Source organism: Crocodylus siamensis, chromosome 1 (genome assembly GCF_052110815.1).
Source record: "Crocodylus siamensis isolate JL-2025a chromosome 1, ASM5211081v1, whole genome shotgun sequence".
Classification (NCBI taxonomy): Eukaryota; Metazoa; Chordata; order Crocodylia; family Crocodylidae; genus Crocodylus; species Crocodylus siamensis.
In genome coordinates, this window is record NC_143395.1 from 71,243,798 (window position 1) to 71,259,909 (window position 16,112).

Genomic DNA, 16,112 nt, shown 5'->3' on the forward strand with positions numbered 1-16,112 from the left:
AATTTTCACCTGTTTGTGTTAACAAAGCTTTCAGCAAATAATTTTGTAATTCTGTCGTGCAAATTTTCCATATAATTAGTAATTTTGTCTGGAAAATAGACTCATCCATTTACATACCCTCTCTCATAAACCCAGAAACACCAGTTAAACATGGGCACTGTGCTAAGACTAAAGATTACCCTTTTATCTGACCATTTTAATATAACATTTTCTCGTATCTGAATCTTTGTTACATCCAAAAGTATGAATGTTAATCTCAATACTTCATAGATTTCATAGACATTAGGGCTGGAAGGGACCTCGGAAGATCATCGAGTCCAGCCCCCTGCCCAAAGGGCAGGAAGTCAGCTGGGGTCATAGGATCCCAGCAAGATAAGCATCCAATTTACTCCTGAAGGTGTTCAATGTAGGCGCTAGAACCACCTCCGCTGGCAGACTGTTCCAGACCTTGGGGGCTCGGACAGTAAAGAAATTCTTCCTTATGTCCAGCCTGAAACGGTCTTGCAGGAGTTTGTGACCATTCGACCTCATCATCCCTTGGGGCGCTCTGGTGAACAGATGTTCCCCCACATCCTGGTGGTCACCCCTGATAAACTTGTAGGTGGCCATCAGATCACCCCTGAGCCTGCGCTTTTCCAGGCTAAAGAGTCCCATGGCTCTCAGCCTGTCATCGTAAGTTCTGTTTTCCTGACCTCTGATCATGCGCATGGCTCTCCTCTGGACTCTCTCAAGCTTCTCCACATCCTTTTTGAATTGTGGAGCCCAAAACTGGACCCAGTACTCCAGCTGCGGCCTCACTAAGGCCGAGTACAAGGGGAGAATGACGTCCCGGGATTTGCTCGAGAAGCATCTATGGATGCACGCCAGCATTTTGGTCGCTTTACTAGCCGCAGCATCGCATTGGAGGCTCATGTTCATCTTGTGGTCAATGATGACCCCCAAGTCTTTATTCTACAGAATAGATGGATGGAAAATTGCACTGGAATAAATCAGTAGTTTGAGAATGTGAACTGTAAGCTCACCTATTAACCTGTCTCATACTAATAATTTGTAAGAGATGAAAAACTCCTGCCCTGCATATTCACTTAATTATACTTGTAATAAACACTGTAATGTAGGAACTTTCAATGACATCAGCTAGAAATAAAAAAATTACATAAAACAAAATTTAACTTCAAAGCACATTTGTTTATGCATTGTTTTGCATACTATCCAGTAACTAGTATCTGTATGTGCTAGAAATAGTTTCATGTCAGCTAGCTCACTGGCATGGTGAGTGGTAATTAGAGGTCTGTTAGCAGGCAGCTGTACAGTACTGTTTGCAACACCAGGGCTTTAGCTTCCATCTTCTGTTTATTTCAGTAACAAAGCCAGCTGAGGCCCGGTTTGAAAACATAAAGTAAGGCTGGTGGTGAAAAAGGTGGAAATGTAGCTGCTGCTAGAAATCATAGTCAATAACTGCTGCTGCTTTGTAATCCAGCAGCAAGATTTTTTCTACTATGCACCAAGAATTAATAAGGTAATTTTGGTTTCTTAAAGGACTTGGTTTCATGTTTGAGAAAGCAAAAGCTAGACAGTCTAGAAATGATCTGGGGAACTTTAGGTCTGAGTTGCTTTTCTCCATATCAGGAAGTAGTGTAGTAACCACACAAAAGCACCAGAAATGGGACCTGTTAGTGTAGCAGAAGGGAAAGAGGATAGGACAGCTTATTTTCTACCACCCTCAGAATTCAGTCCTTTTGCTTGCAGATGCTCTTCATGAATTTATTATCATCTCCTACTACAGCTATTGAAACACTTGGATCTCCCTGCCGCTATTGTACCTCTGCCCTGTCTTGACCCAATGCGAGCTGTTACAGACCACACTGTGGTAAAAACCACAAATGTTATTCAGCCTATATTAATGCTTCTGCTAGAGCTACACAGGTGCTGCTATTGTACTCCAGTAATTAGCAAAAAATCCCACATCCTTACATCCATGTCTTGTGTTAGCTTCTCCCTGAACAACGGTGAAGTATAACTAATGCTTGGAAGACAGTTTCATTTCTAATCTTTATCTTCCAACGTCTAACCTAGTTTCTAATGTAGCCTTCCATCCTGCCAGAAGGCACACCTGCCCCAAGAATGCAAGGAGGATCATTCTCCAGCACTTGTAGTTTTGGCTTGGCCTAACACACCTGCTGCAAGGAACACGGGGATGCATTCGCTCAGCTGTAAGGTGCCGCAAAGCCGCCTTCTTGGCCACTGAAAGCAGGTGCATTAGGAAGAGAAAGAGACTTTAGCTCCCACCGCAAGCTCGGCAGGCAGAACTTGGTGAGAAGCATGGCAAGAGCAACCCGCGCTGCCAAGCACCCCATGGAAAGTCCCTCACAGGTCAGGACGGCTGTACTACTGCCAAGAGTGAGGTGAAAGGGTGGCTGGAGGGCGCTCGCTCAGAGAAGGCCACCAGGGAAGAGCGCAGCAACCAAGCTGAACGACAGCTCAGCAAACACTGAACTCCCCGGTTAATTTAAGGTGTCTAGCACAGGAAAAAGAGGTGGCAGCAGCTTGCAGGGAGAGCAGAGCAGGGCAGAGCAGAGCAGAGCCCCCAGGCTCAGAGGCAGGAAGGTTTCCCCCGGCGCACCCTGGCTTCCCAGGCAAGAGGGGACGAACGGGAGCACTGCCACAGCCCGCTTCAAAACACCAGCAATTTATTAGATCGGCTGCGCGGGGGTAAAAAGCAGGAGCTCGGCGGGCCGGGGCCGAGGGGCGGCTACTTGCAGAGCGCGTCAAGGCGGTCGAGCGCGCCCTTGAGGCAGCGGATGCGCGCGGCCAGCGCGGGCACGGGCTGCATGGCGCGGTCCAGCTCCTCGCAGCGCGCCACCAGCGCGTACAGAGCGCGCACGCCCGCGTCCGCCGCCTCGCCCAGGCTCTCGGCGCCGTCGCGGTACGCGTGGATACAGCCCACGCTCAGCGCCGTCCGTGCCGCCAGCCCCGCGCGCAGGCTCCGCAGCAGTTCATCCACCTGCGCCGCCAGCTGCGTGCCCAGTGCCGCCAGCTCCGCCAGCGCCTCCGGGTCCACGGGCGGGATCAGCTCTGGCGGCCGCTCGCGGACGCCCTCCCGCTCCACGCTCTCCGCCACCGCCGCCTCCGCCATGGCCGCTTAGCAGCTGCCACGGGGGAAGGGGACGGGCCCGCTCGTGCTTCTCATTGGCAGCCGTGCCGCGGAGGTGCGTAGCCGAGCTGGCTCCTGATTCGCAAGTTCGGCCCCAGCCTGACGTCATCCACTCTTTTCGTGTGCTCCTTGACTAGCACCCCCCGGGGGGGGGGGGGGGGGCGAAGGGAGTGGGCGGGGCCCCTTCGCTGTTTGTCTCGCTCCTGAATGGCGGCCGGGAGAAAGTGGGCGGGGCCCCGCGGTGTTTGTGTACTCGCTGATTGGCGGGCGCGCCCTCGTCACTCTCGATTGGTGGTCGCCCAGACGGAGGGGCGGCCTTCGCGCGCGCCGCCCGCGCCCATTGGCGGGCGGGTGGAAGGGGGCGGTCCCTTCGCGGGGAACAACACTGGGGAGCAGCTGCTCGCTCCTCTCACTCCCCCGCCATGTTCTCTTAGCGGCCGGTGGCCTCGCGTCTCAGGCACCTTCACCCCCGTCCAAGCGGCCGCTCTGACCCGCTCCGGCCGCAATGGTGACCACCGCGCCGTTGTCACTGTCGCCGCCCTTCCTCGCCCACATCTCGGCAGGCCCCGAGGAGCCGCGGCGCCGCCGACGGGGGAACAGCAACTGCGAGAACCAGCCCGGCGGCGGCTGCTGCCTGACGGGGTCCGGGGCTGGCGCGCGGCCGGCACTGAAGAGAGTGCGGCGGAGGAAGGGCAAGATCCGCGCCGGCCCTGCGGGGATCCTGCCCGCCCGCTACCAGCACTATCAGCAGCACCGCGCCGGCCTGCCTCGGCGGCCCCCGCTGGCGGCCCGTCGCCCCCCCACCCCTGGCTTGGGCCCCGAGGAGCCCCCCGCGCCCGCCACGCCCCGGCCGGCGCCCGGCAAAGCCCTCAGGAAGGAGGTGAGGGAGGAGGGGAGAGGCGTGGCCTCCCGCGGGGCGGGGGGGGGCACTGAAGGGGAAGTTTCCGTTACGCCCGTTTGTAGGGGTGGGAGGGAGAGAGGGGGGAAAGGAAGGTTCCATTCGCGCTGATTGGCGGATTCCGGGAGCCAATGAGCTCGGGCCTCGCGCCCAGCAACAGCCAGATTTAGCCTGCTGCGCGGGCGGACGTGCCCCGGGCGCCGCGCCCTATGGCGGGGCGGGGGGTTCCCCTCAGGCAGGGGCAGGCAACGCGTAGGGGAGAACCGCGCTGTGCCGACTAAACAAAGCCGCCAGCTACATCTGTGTCTGTCTGGGGAGGGAAAGGATGTAGACCTATCTGCGGACAGTTCTAGGCGTAGACCTAATAGCACAAGCTCTAGGAAGCTGGGCTATCTTGGTAAGCAGAGGTCCCGATGAAGTGAGCCTTTGCGTGCCAGAGCATGTGCCCTGTGTGTCTGTTGGTAAACGTTTATCTACATGTATACCTACAGAGAGATGTCTGTCAGTAGATGTGTAGAACACAAGCTGTGGTGAGCAGAGGCTCACTTCATCAGGATCTCAGGTCACAGAGCGAGCCTCCTCTGCTCACCCAAGTTTGTGCTACATGTATCTATATCTGTACTTGCATCTGACTCTACCTATATATGTCTACCTAGGTGGGTATAGATGAAAACTAACCAAAGCAGGTATTTGCAAGGTGCAAAGCTATCCTGCCTGGTGTGAAGTGATTGTTTCTCTTGTGTGACTGGCGTGCACCCCCTACCCATGCTACCATTCCCAGTGCTCCACCTCCCCATAAGAAGATATGAATGGATGGATATCTGCTGCTTTGGTTAGTCTCTAAGGTGCATATCTACACTGCCTTCCACTTAGACAAATGCAGCTAGCTGCGTCTCTCCATGTAGGAATCCATACTGTTGAAATGGTTCAGCCTGGCTGTTGTCTTTCTGAGTTTGTTGAAACAGGAAGGTTGCTCTAGTATTTTTCCATAGTCAAACCTGAGTGAAAACTTAAGAGCTGGCCCTTTCCAGGGGCTGCTTTATATCTCGTGAGGGAAACCTTGAGCCTAGCAAGGAGTGTCTTGGGTCTAAAATGGTTGCAAAACCTTAAGTTAAAACAAGCCATCCAGCCTCCTTCTAGACCTTCCCCTTTTTTGTAATGAGGAGCCCCTGTGTCGTTATCCTCCTCGCTGGGAGGCCTTTAAAAGGCAGGAAGAGAGATGATGTGCTACATTACAGTGAGGTTACTAAGACCTTGCATTACAATCTATGGACCTCGCAAGCGAGTTTTGCCTCCCTGCTCTGGGAGTTGTGCCAAAGGGGTTACTACTACTGCTGTTGACTTTGGTCATGGGAGTGATTTACCTGTCTAAAAAAAACCAGATTACTGCTTTACCCAGGACAAAATTTTATTGTAGGATCCTACCAATGATCATCTACTTAAAGCAGGAGTATGAATGTATTCAAGGTTAACTTGTATGTACCTAGCCTGTTTCAGTACATATTAAAACTTGGTACAATAAGCCTCAAACCAGTCATCTGTGTTTTTTAGACATAGAGTATGTACCAATATGTCTCAGAAACCAGTCATTTGGGATTTTGGTCTTGGTTATAGTGTGTGTGTGGGGGGGGGGAGGGAACGACATTATTACACAATACAAGGAACAATGAGAAGACAGCATTGCCTCTTTCTCAGAGTGAAACTGTATATAATACATTTTAGTATATAATACATTTTTTAAGTACTGGTGTAGATTTTTTTTCCTTAAGAGAGATTCATGTGTTTGTATGAATTATTTGTCTCTACAGTTCTTAAAGAACAAGATGGGAAAGTCTGAGAAGGTTGCCATTTCCCACAGCCAGCCTGTTCACAGTATACACCTGTGTGAACAACCAAAGATAAGCAGACAGAAGAACAAATGTAACATGCCACTAACTAAAATCACCTCTGCAAAAAAAATTGAGAACTTTTGGCAAGATTCTGTATCATCTGAAATAATTCAAAAGCAGGAGAAAAAGCCACTTAAGAACACAGAAAACTTTAAAAATGCAAAGTCCAAGAAACCTGAATCTCCAACTGAAGTGAACCAAAAAGAGAATTATGCTGGGGCAAAGTTTAGTGACCCACCATCTCCCAGTGTTCTTCCAAAACCTCCCCGTCACTGGGTGGGATGCCCTGTTGAATATTCTGACCAAAATAGGGAGCTGATGGCAGTCCACTTAAAAACTCTCCTGAAAGTTCAAGCATAGTTTCCAAGAACTATGAACAGTGACAAAGAAAGCTCCATCCAGGAAACTTGAATATGCCTTGTTGCAACATGAAGTGCAAAGACTGTCAAGTCGTACCATTGCATACAAAAACTTGTATTATATTTTTTATGGTTGTGTAAATAGTGTACAACATGTATTATGTGTATATTCTTGTTCATACTTTGAGAGGTACATTTTAGTTTTGTTATGAAAGGATGTATTTTGCACTGCCCAAATGGTAGGTGTCTTGTGTATATATAATATGGACAACTTTAAATGTGTGCTTGACACATGAAGACTTGACTAACTTGCACAAGGTAATGAGATTTTGAAAGGAGAGTACAGCTTTCTAATCTCAAGAGTTCAGAATCAAATGTGAATGGTTTATTGATGCACTACTGAAAGTAGTTTTACACTCTGTGGCACAATCCATTATAAATGTGGAGTTCTCACACAAACATGAATTTCTGTTCTGCAGACAATTACTAGAATTCTTGTTTATCCTGTTGTTATAAAAATGAATTTGGACTTGAGAAAAAATTTTAATTCATCAATTTGAGCACTGACTTCCTAAAAAGGAGCAGAGCTTTCTGCCAGAAACAGAATTGGTTACTAAAAAAAATTTAAATAAAATAATTTGGCCTCCCCTAAGTATGCGTCTTGTGGATGAATGTATTGTACTTTGAGATTTGACTGCTTTTATTTATGAAACAACCTTACTACTTGTAACAGATTTTGTCACACACATAATTAGCCAATTATATTCATGGTGTTATCTTTAGCTATTTATCATACCAGGAATTGATTTGAAGCTTGATTGTGGCTTTAAAACTTTTACTGGTTAAACAAAAATTCGAAAACCCCTGTCCATCTGTAACTTGAGCATTTGGGACTATGAATTCAGTATTTAAAACAATGCTGTATTACTATTTAACAGTTCTTATAAGAACAGCCATTCAATCTACTTAGAATTGAAGCACCGTAGGAAGAGCAGTGTGATTTGTGGTAGTTGAAACAAGTTGTGCAAGGAAAAAGAGTAGGTGCTTGTAGTCCTAGATGAATGGAAAGTTGAACTTGCTCCAGTATTCATAGGCACACCTGAAAACTTGACCTACTATATATTCCAGTCCTTATTTATACTAGAGAGAAGGGAAGTGAGTGGAATTCAAAATTTGAACCTGATTGGTAGTACAGGCAGTCGTTTGACTTAAGATGTGGTTTTCAGGAACCAATTGTGTCGTAAGTTGAAACATTGGAAAATTGATTCAGAGTTGCAATGTTATAAATGGGGGAGTTGGTTCCTGAACCAAGGCCCCATACCCTATTTTCACCAAAAATAACCCAGGAATTTTGTACTCAATTATAGATGAGTAATATAGTTACATTATTTTATTTATATTGTAAATGGCAATCATACTGATTTGGAAGGACTTCTTTGAAGTGACTTTGCTGGACTTTTTGAAGGGCTCTTGGCTGGAGCCTTCTCGGGGGTCTTGGCTGCAGGTTTTTCTGGAGTCTTGTCTGCTTAAAGTGTCCAAGGACGTTTGGACAGATGTTCTTCAGGGAGATGGGCGAGGCAGCGAATTTGTTCACTGGCATGGCATCGTGTCGGATCAAGCGTTTTAAAGTCTAAACTGATGTCATAGTTGAAACAGTGTCAGTTTTATAAACGTAAGTGTGAAATGTTGGAACTCGAAACGTAAGTCATGGACTGCCTGTATTAGGTTTGTAGTTGGGATAGAGCAAAAGAGTTACTAGACCACCATGTCTCTAATCTTACAGCCATAAGTGGTATATACTGGTATATGTTTGGGGGTTCTGTTTTATCAGTTAAAATTGCCTGCACGCTATCTTCACTACTTCCACCAGAGACCTCAGGTCTCTACTTAAACGAACAATCTATCTAAAAGTGTCCTGAAATGGATTCTCCTCAAAGTTAAGATGTGTAGGGAGAGAGAATTTCCATTGCTTTCTTTTATGGAAAAAATGCTCTTCACAAGAAGTATTTATTAAATATACAGTACTGATCATGTCTCTTCTTGAACTATAAAAGCGGAAAAAAAAGTGTAAGCAGTGTTGACCCAAGTATTAAGACTATTTGGGCTTGTTTAACTGCCTCTTTGCTGTGCCTTGGGGGCTGCTCTGAATCATACCACTAGCTCTTGCAGTAAGAATGACCCAGAGTGCCTTCTGCTAAACGCACAAAAGACAAAACCTTCCATGCAATTTCAGCATGCACTCAAGGACACTGAGGCAGATAAGTTGCCTTATTTCTAGGAAGTTTGCACACCTAGAAGTTTGCATGTGTATGGGGTACTTCACAGAGATGCTTCTAGGCATGAGATGGAGGTGGTGTAGATGTGCCCATAGTCATTTGATTTCTGTTGTCACGTTTAACTTCTGGCATCATATTCTCAGTTACTGCCTTTTCAATTTTTCTTTATAAAAATAGATTTCATTATGCCCAGTTTTACCATCTGATCTAGATTATTCTTTAGAAAACACCTGTTTTGATTTGTCATCAACCAACTTGGCCAGAAATTGTTTTCTTTCAGATAATTATTGAATGGTATTATATCATAATACTTAGGGTCAGAAGCGACCTAAATAGATCATCGGGTCCAACCCCCACTGAGGACAAATGTCCCCGTGGTTCCAGAAAAGCGACCCATGGAGTAGGGATTCTTCAGTTAAAGTTACTCTGTAGATTAACTGGTTTAGAAACACTGAATTCTGGCCTATTTTTTTTTCCTAATCTGAATGTCATGTGATACTAAATCTGTTGATTCGCATAAGATTAAGCATGTTAAATCTACAGTTACTTTGGCAATCAAATGTTATTGCATCTGAAAATTACATCAAGGGTTATCTTACAGAAAACAACCTCCTCAGCTTATTTAGAATCAGTTACTTGACCTCTTTATTAGATGCATCTTATAGCCTTTTTGTGACTTGTTCCCTCTGCCTCTCCTAGGATGGATGTCATGCTACTTGGTATGATGGTTATCTCTATCATCTCGTTACATTTTATGACTGTTTGGTGTAACATCAGCTTTTTCCATGTCTGTGGAACTTGCCCAGGATTCAGAGATTTTAATGTCTAAGACCTGAAGATTCTCAATCAGTTCTAAATGCTTGGAGACAAGTTATCTAGACTTACAGATTTGTAACTACATTATGTTGAAGTAGAAAGATTTCCTATTATAGCGAGAGAGAATTGTATTGTCCAGCCTCTTTTCTAGTACAGATCAGAAATACTTATTGAATACAGCTATTTCTTGCATCTTTAAGAATGGCTGGATGAATCGGACAAAAGAGGGTGGGGGATGACAACTAGATGATTATTACAGCATTTGGTTCTTTCTAGTGAATGGAATCCTCTCTGCCAGGGGTGTCGAACAAACATGCAGACTGCATTCAGGCTGTGGGGCTGCTTTGTTTGGCCCAGCAGGTTACCAGAAGTTAGGGGTGTGGCTAGCAATAGGCATAGCTCGCTGATGAATCGCAGCAGGAGGGCAAGAAAGGGCTGTGCCAGCACAGCTCGGCTCATGTGGCCGCTTGACCTGCCATGACTTGTCCTGTCCTTCCCACTACAGATGCTACTTTCTCTGCCAGTCTCGCCACTGCTCTGTGATCTTGGCCAAATTCGGCATCTGAGGAATTCATGGTCCAGATCTGGTCCAGATGAGCTCTAGGCAGGAATATCAAACTCACCAGGGTCAAAGCATAGAATTTGGTCTATGTAACCAGTATTTTTTTTTCTTAATTTGCAGAACTATCCAGTGCCATACATTCAAATTCAGTATAATCACATTTAGGATTTCTTTTTTTCCACCTAGTTTCTGATTATCACATCATTTCTTTTCTCCCCACCATGTGCTTTCTAGCTTTGTGGCTTGAGAGGCAAGGTTTTTTTGTGGTATCTTTTACTGAATCAACTGTAGTTTGGAGAGCTGTTGGATAAGTTCTCAAAAAGCAAGTGTCCTTCAGGTCTGAAGGAGAAGCAGACACAAGGTGAGCTAAATAGTTTAAAAAAAACACTCCATGAAAATACAGCCATCTGCTGCAGGGGCAGAGGGTGAACTGGGAATGAAGAAGTGTAACCAGAAGCTATGAGACAAGATCAGTAGAATGGGCAGTCTAGTTAGTTGCAGACAGACCTTTAAGAAGGGGGATAGTTATATCTGTGGCATGGAGGGAGATGATAGTATTGGTAAGGTTGTAGTGAACTATAAGCCACTAAAGTGGTCTTATGAAAGTGTTTTTTGAATTCCCTTCGAGTATGAGTGCTGTGGGGTTGGAGCGGTTGTCCTGTGGAAAATGGGCTTCTGCTAGTGTTTGTGTGTGTCTCTGTCTTTGTATATATATTTTTTTTTCCTAAGTTCATTCTGGTGCATAGTTCCTGTCTAGTTTCACCCAGGTAGTTTCAGAGGGGGCATCCAGTACATTTGATAAGAGAGACCACATTTGTTGATGTGTATGTGTAGGATCTGTGGATTCTGGTGGTTTTGTAGTGGGCATTGTTCACTGTTGTGGTGCCAGGATTGTGTCGACATGTTTTGCATTGCTGAGAGAGCATTGTATCCTATTTGGAATCTGTTTATTGGAGGTGAGTTTTTCTTATGATGAGTTGGGCCATGTTTGGGGGGTTGCCCAGTGGGAGACTACTTCCTTCAGAGTCTGATCTTTTTCAATCATCATTGTTTGATGATCCTTCTTATAGGGTCCAGCATGGGACATGCATCAACAGGGGCATCACTAACAGGTCCAGAAAGGTCTTGCTCCCCCTCTATGTGGCGCTGGTCAGGCCACAGCTGGAGTACTGTGTCTAGTTCTGGATGCCACACTTCAAGAAGCACGTGGAGAACCTGGAGAGGGTCCAGAGGAGGCCACTCGTATGTTGAGGGCCTCCATGGCCAGCGCTATGAGGAGAGGCTGAGGGACCTGAATCTCTTCAGTCTCTGCAAGAGGAGACGGGGGGGGCGGGATCCTGTTGCCTACAACCTTATCGGGCCAGCAGCAGGGACTCGGAGAAAGTCTGTTCACCAGGGCCCCCCTTGGGGTCACCAGGAACAATGGCCACAAACTGAGCAAGAATAGGTTTAGGTTAGATATTAGGAAGAACTACTTCACTGTAAGGATGGCCAGAGCCTGGAATAGGCTTCCCAGAGAGGTGGTGCTCTCACCTTCCCTGGAGATCTTCAAGATGAGACTGGATAGGCACCTGGCTGGGGTCTTATGACCCCTGCCACCCCCAGTGCTCCTTCCTGCCCATGGCAGGGGGTCAGACTAGATGATCTGTCTAGGTCCCTTCCAACTCATTGATTCTATGACTATGTAATAATTAGGAAGTGCGATTGATGGGAGTCTTCTGTCTGTGTTGTAGTAGGCTATTGCTGGCTACTTTTGTGTCTCCTTCAAAGATATGATCTATTTTTCTGGTGGAGTGTCCATGCCAAGTAAAGGCCTTTTCATGTTGGTGGAGTGGGTGTTGTGACTATTCTCAGTAGATGCAATATCTGAGATCATGACTCTTGATTATTTGGGGGGGGGGCACAGCTACATGTTTATTAATGCATGTTTGCTGATGTGCATTAAATTTAATACCTATATTCTGAAGTACTAAAAAAGTGCATTAGTCTATTTTAATATGCATTAGTGAAAGCGCACAGTTTTTTGTGACACTAATGCATGTTAAAATAGGCTAATATGCATTAAAGTGCACATATAGTGTACCCTTGGTGTGTCTGATGGTAGTTTTGGACTTGTGGGGTGTTCTGTGCCGTGGTTTGTAGGGTAGCTTGTCTTTCTGCATTTACCATCCTGTATCAACTCCAGCATATTTATTGTTCGGTTTTAATATAATTCCTAACAGGCTAATTATCATATTGGTAGATGACAACTTTGTTAGTAATTACTGGCTAGCTTCTTGTGCAAGGGTGTCTAAGACTACTAATGTAACAGGCAGAAGGATCACAAGAACGGTTAGAAATCCCACATGCACTTGAACAGTCCCAGGCTAGTGTCTCCTAAGAGCTGCTGATTCCGATCTTTTCTGCTATCTTCATAAGTAGAATATACAGCTTGTAAACTTGGTCACATCATTTTTCAATTCGGTTGATCCATTTAATTATTTGCCACACATTCCCACTTCAAGCAGCTTTACCATGTTCTGGCCAGATTTTTGTGAATTTTTCTGTGTTTGTAATAAACCTGGATTCCTGGCCACATTCTAGTTTTAATAATATGTCTTCTGTTAGGAACAGTTTACAACCATGTTTAAAACCTATACTGTGGAATGAGCCAGTTGTAAGTCTAGTAACGAGTGTAAACATTTGACATTAGTCATGGGTGAAGAGTAAGAACATGTCTACTCTTTTTTTTTTTTCTTTTGCTTGCTTTGTTGCTGCTTTGGGGTTATTTTCATTTTAATGTATGCCTTAGTAACTCAATTATTTAAGAGGTATCAGGTTATTTGTAATACAGAAGAACCTATTATGTGTGTAGGCAGGTCCTGAACAGGCTAACAGTTAAGTGACAAGAGATGGGGTTAGTATCTAAGATGAAAAATTAACCATTCTTTGTGGAGCAAGTAGAACCGTATTAAATACAGGTAGCAAGGATAAGTCATTGTGTTGATAAGGCACAAGCTAGACCCTGAGAAGCAGCTTGGTAGTTTGTTTGTTCATCTAACAAAGGACTGGATAGTGGGCTGCATAGCATAGTCCTGCATGCTAGATCTGGTGCACGGGGCTAGGATGGCACAAGGCCCAATTTGGCTGTAGTGGGGAGCAGCATGAGGAGGGATCTAGGCCCTTTAGATTCAATCTGGGTGTGCTAGGCAGGATTTACAGGGCCCAGTTTGGGTGGTGGTAGGTAGCTTCTGAGCATGCAGGACATGATCCAAGTGACAGGATCTGATCTGGGCAGAGCAAGGCAGGATTAGGGCATGTGGGGCCCAATTTGGACAGTGCTGGGTAGGATCCAGGTTTGTAAGGTGGAATCCAGGTGTGTGGGACCTACTTCAGGCGGCACAAGGCAGGATCTGGATGTGCAGGGCCTGGTCTGGGTGCCAACCTTGTGGATCCAGCCCCTAGACCCTCCTTGTGTCACTCATCTGGCCTGCCAGGCTAAAAGGTTGAGGACCACCGATCTAAACATCTTGAAGAAAAACATTTGTTCAGTGGCTCACAAGGAAGAGCTAGGTAGTTAGCCCTGCTAGTCTGAAGCTAGGCAGATGACAGGGTAGTGTGGCACCTTATAGACTAATTCGGGAATTCTCAAGCAAGGTGCTAAAGAAGCCCCCCAGGCTGCTGCAAGATCTTTTTGAAAGGTGTCATGAGAGAGATGAGATAAGCAGGTGTGGGAAGATAAGTGAAGGCTCAGACTCAGTCCTTCTCTGCCTTGTCGCGCCCCATAACGCCGGCACACCCTTGACCTGCGAGCCTGGGTCGGCACGACTGACTTGGCGCGAGGAGGGGTGATAATGGTGAGCAGGAGTCAGGATGATTTAAACACAGCGTGATGTTTTCACAAAAGATTTATTTTACTTACGCTTCTGATGTACTTGCAGCGTAAGGCAGAGGAGCTGATTGATTTATTCAGTTACAGCATGCAGATACCCACCCTGTAAATGCTGGGTAACATGATAAGACAGTTGCTTCTGAGCGATTCATATAAGCCGTTGCAGTCTGCAGATTACTAAGAGCTCTTGGTAAGAAAGATAACATCAAAGATGAAGAGATAAACGGACCGGTAAGACGAGACAGGGTACGCCAAAAAAAAAAATACGTAGGCAGAAGAGAGAACATTCATTGTGCACAATCTGTTCTTCTTGAGTGTATACACAGTTCTCCGTTCTCTGCTCTCTGTTTCTGCTCTCTGCTCTGGGCGTAAGTTCTTTCAAAGTTATACTTTTCACAGGTGACCAATTACTATACGCCAATCGTAAATAATGAGTTGGCACTTGTGCTTGCTTTGTTTGCTCAGGTTTCATAAAAAAGGGGGGTTATTTTTACTTGGGTGGTACTGGTTCTGTTTGGTCACAGGATGGCGCGCATAGTATATTTAATTTTACAACTTTACTAAAGTCAGCTAATCTTGTTACTATAGGTACTTTATCTTTTGTGCTGGACCGTCAAGGCCAGTTTCTCTCTCTAGTGTGGGAACTCAAGTGATTTGAAATGAGGCACAGATAGGGGTGTGTATATGCAACACTGTTAATACAGAGGGATAAATTACAACCACAGAGTTTGCTGTGTTAGCCTCTGACCCTTTGTCTCTGACCTTTTGCCATTGGCATCTGAAATCAAAGACTTTGATCTTTGACATGCCTCACCCTGACTTTTTAACCTCACTGCAAGAAGGGAAGCACTGTAATAAACTTGTTTTTGAAATGGGGTGCTGCTCAATTCACAAAAGTTATGGAGGGTTCCCTCGAGTCAAACACAGTGTATCTTGTGTCTGCAAGGCTGAGAACCACTGGACTAACTTGTCCAAAGAGGCGTCAGTTTTCATAAGCCACAGTCTACTTCAAATTAGAAAGATTAGTTAAATTTCTAAGTCTCAGATATGTTCTCAGATACTAGAAGCTTGTTAAACTAGAGTTCGGGCTGAGATTGCTTATCACTAATCTACAGGAATTTTTAAAAGCTCAAAAGACTGTTACATTAAAAAAAACCCCAAATAGAAAACCAGGAAATTTGGTTTAAGCTTAAAAGAAACTTAAGAGAGGATTGTTGTAGTTCAGGCATACTAACAATTAACTCTTCACTGAAACGTAACTGTTTTGTTTCAGATCTAGAATCTGATTCTGGAAATCCTTACTCTTGCAAGTATGGATATTTCAGAAGTAGGCCTTTGTAAGAAGTTGTCTAGTACCTATAGAGCCAGACTCATTTAGAAGAAACTGGTATAATTTTTGGTTGTGGATCTCTTAAGTACTAATGTAATGGGCACATCACTGCCATTTTTCCCATCTTTTCCCCAATTTTTAAAAAAGACTATAGTATGTGAAAGCATTAAATCGTACATTTTGAAAAGATCAGTGTAGTTGTACAGATGGTTTGAGACACCCCAGTTGGAAGCGCATGCTTTGTCACTGCAATGTTTCCACTTCTCATGTAAGAGCTCAATTTTTTTTAATCACTAGGGGAATTTTAGACTAAGCTAAGGAAGATTGTATAGGCACACTTAGTAAATGTATAGATGCTTAGATAGATTAGTGAGACACAATCCTAAACATGGAACAGTGGCCATCAGTAGGCTGTTTAACCAGGACACTATTCACTGAACTAGATGTAATACAGGAATTGTGTACCTAAAAGTGAAGTTGCTGCAGTACCTGGTCCCAGGAGTGAAATCCACAGCTTTGAATTAGGTGCCTAGTATCTTTACAGTATATGGAGAAAGTTAAATGCTTCAGAATTAGATCCAGAACAAACCACGCACAAACATATCTAATGCCTGTTTAATGCAAAATACGTAGGTAGTCTTTGGCTTGGGGAAAAGAAATTCAAGATTCCTCTTTCCCAGAAGAATGCCAAAACTACTATGTTTCCATGTCTTTGTATTCTTGGTCTGATTAATCTTGAAATCTTTTGCTGTAATGGCACAAATTCAGCAGCACAGTTGGAGAAAGCCTGGTTGGGGTTCTCTCCTGGCAGATAACAAGATAAGGGTTTGAAGCCTGTCATTCTGAGCGCATGAGATGCAGATCTGAACAGGTGCTTTAACACTTGCATATCAATCAGTATCAAATGGTATATACTTCCTAATCCAGCTATGTGTTTGTTTGGGTTTTTTGTTTCTT

At 45.2% G+C, this 16,112-nt stretch overlaps 2 protein-coding genes across 2 annotated transcripts; one reads left to right on the forward strand and one right to left on the reverse strand.

The window, feature by feature from the left end:
• Positions 1 to 2,673: 2,673 nt before the first annotated feature.
• LOC149872912 (BLOC-1-related complex subunit 6-like) lies at positions 2,674 to 3,288 on the reverse strand. The gene has a single exon (XM_090036507.1). The coding sequence runs from the start codon at positions 3,134 to 3,136 to the stop codon at positions 2,753 to 2,755; it is 384 nt and encodes a 127-aa protein (XP_089892633.1). The 5' UTR covers positions 3,137 to 3,288; the 3' UTR covers positions 2,674 to 2,752.
• A 226-nt stretch (positions 3,289 to 3,514) lies between these two features.
• PNRC1 (proline rich nuclear receptor coactivator 1) lies at positions 3,515 to 6,952 on the forward strand. The gene is made up of 2 exons (XM_090036493.1): positions 3,515 to 4,034; positions 5,861 to 6,952. Exons 1-2 carry the CDS (start codon positions 3,660 to 3,662, stop codon positions 6,299 to 6,301), a joined length of 816 nt encoding a protein of 271 aa, XP_089892619.1. The 5' UTR covers positions 3,515 to 3,659; the 3' UTR covers positions 6,302 to 6,952.
• Positions 6,953 to 16,112: the final 9,160 nt, after the last annotated feature.

What these genes read in the sequence shown, in the direction of transcription:
- LOC149872912 (XM_090036507.1), bottom strand. Translation starts at nt 3,136, where the DNA reads ATGGCGGAGGCGGCGGTGGCGGAGAGCGTGGAGCGGGAGGGCGTCCGC.
- PNRC1 (XM_090036493.1), top strand. Translation starts at nt 3,660, where the DNA reads ATGGTGACCACCGCGCCGTTGTCACTGTCGCCGCCCTTCCTCGCCCAC. An exon ending in GCAAAGCCCTCAGGAAGGAG is followed by an intron (nt 4,035 to 5,860) that starts GTGAGGGAGGAG and finishes TTGTCTCTACAG; the next exon opens with TTCTTAAAGAACAAGATGGG.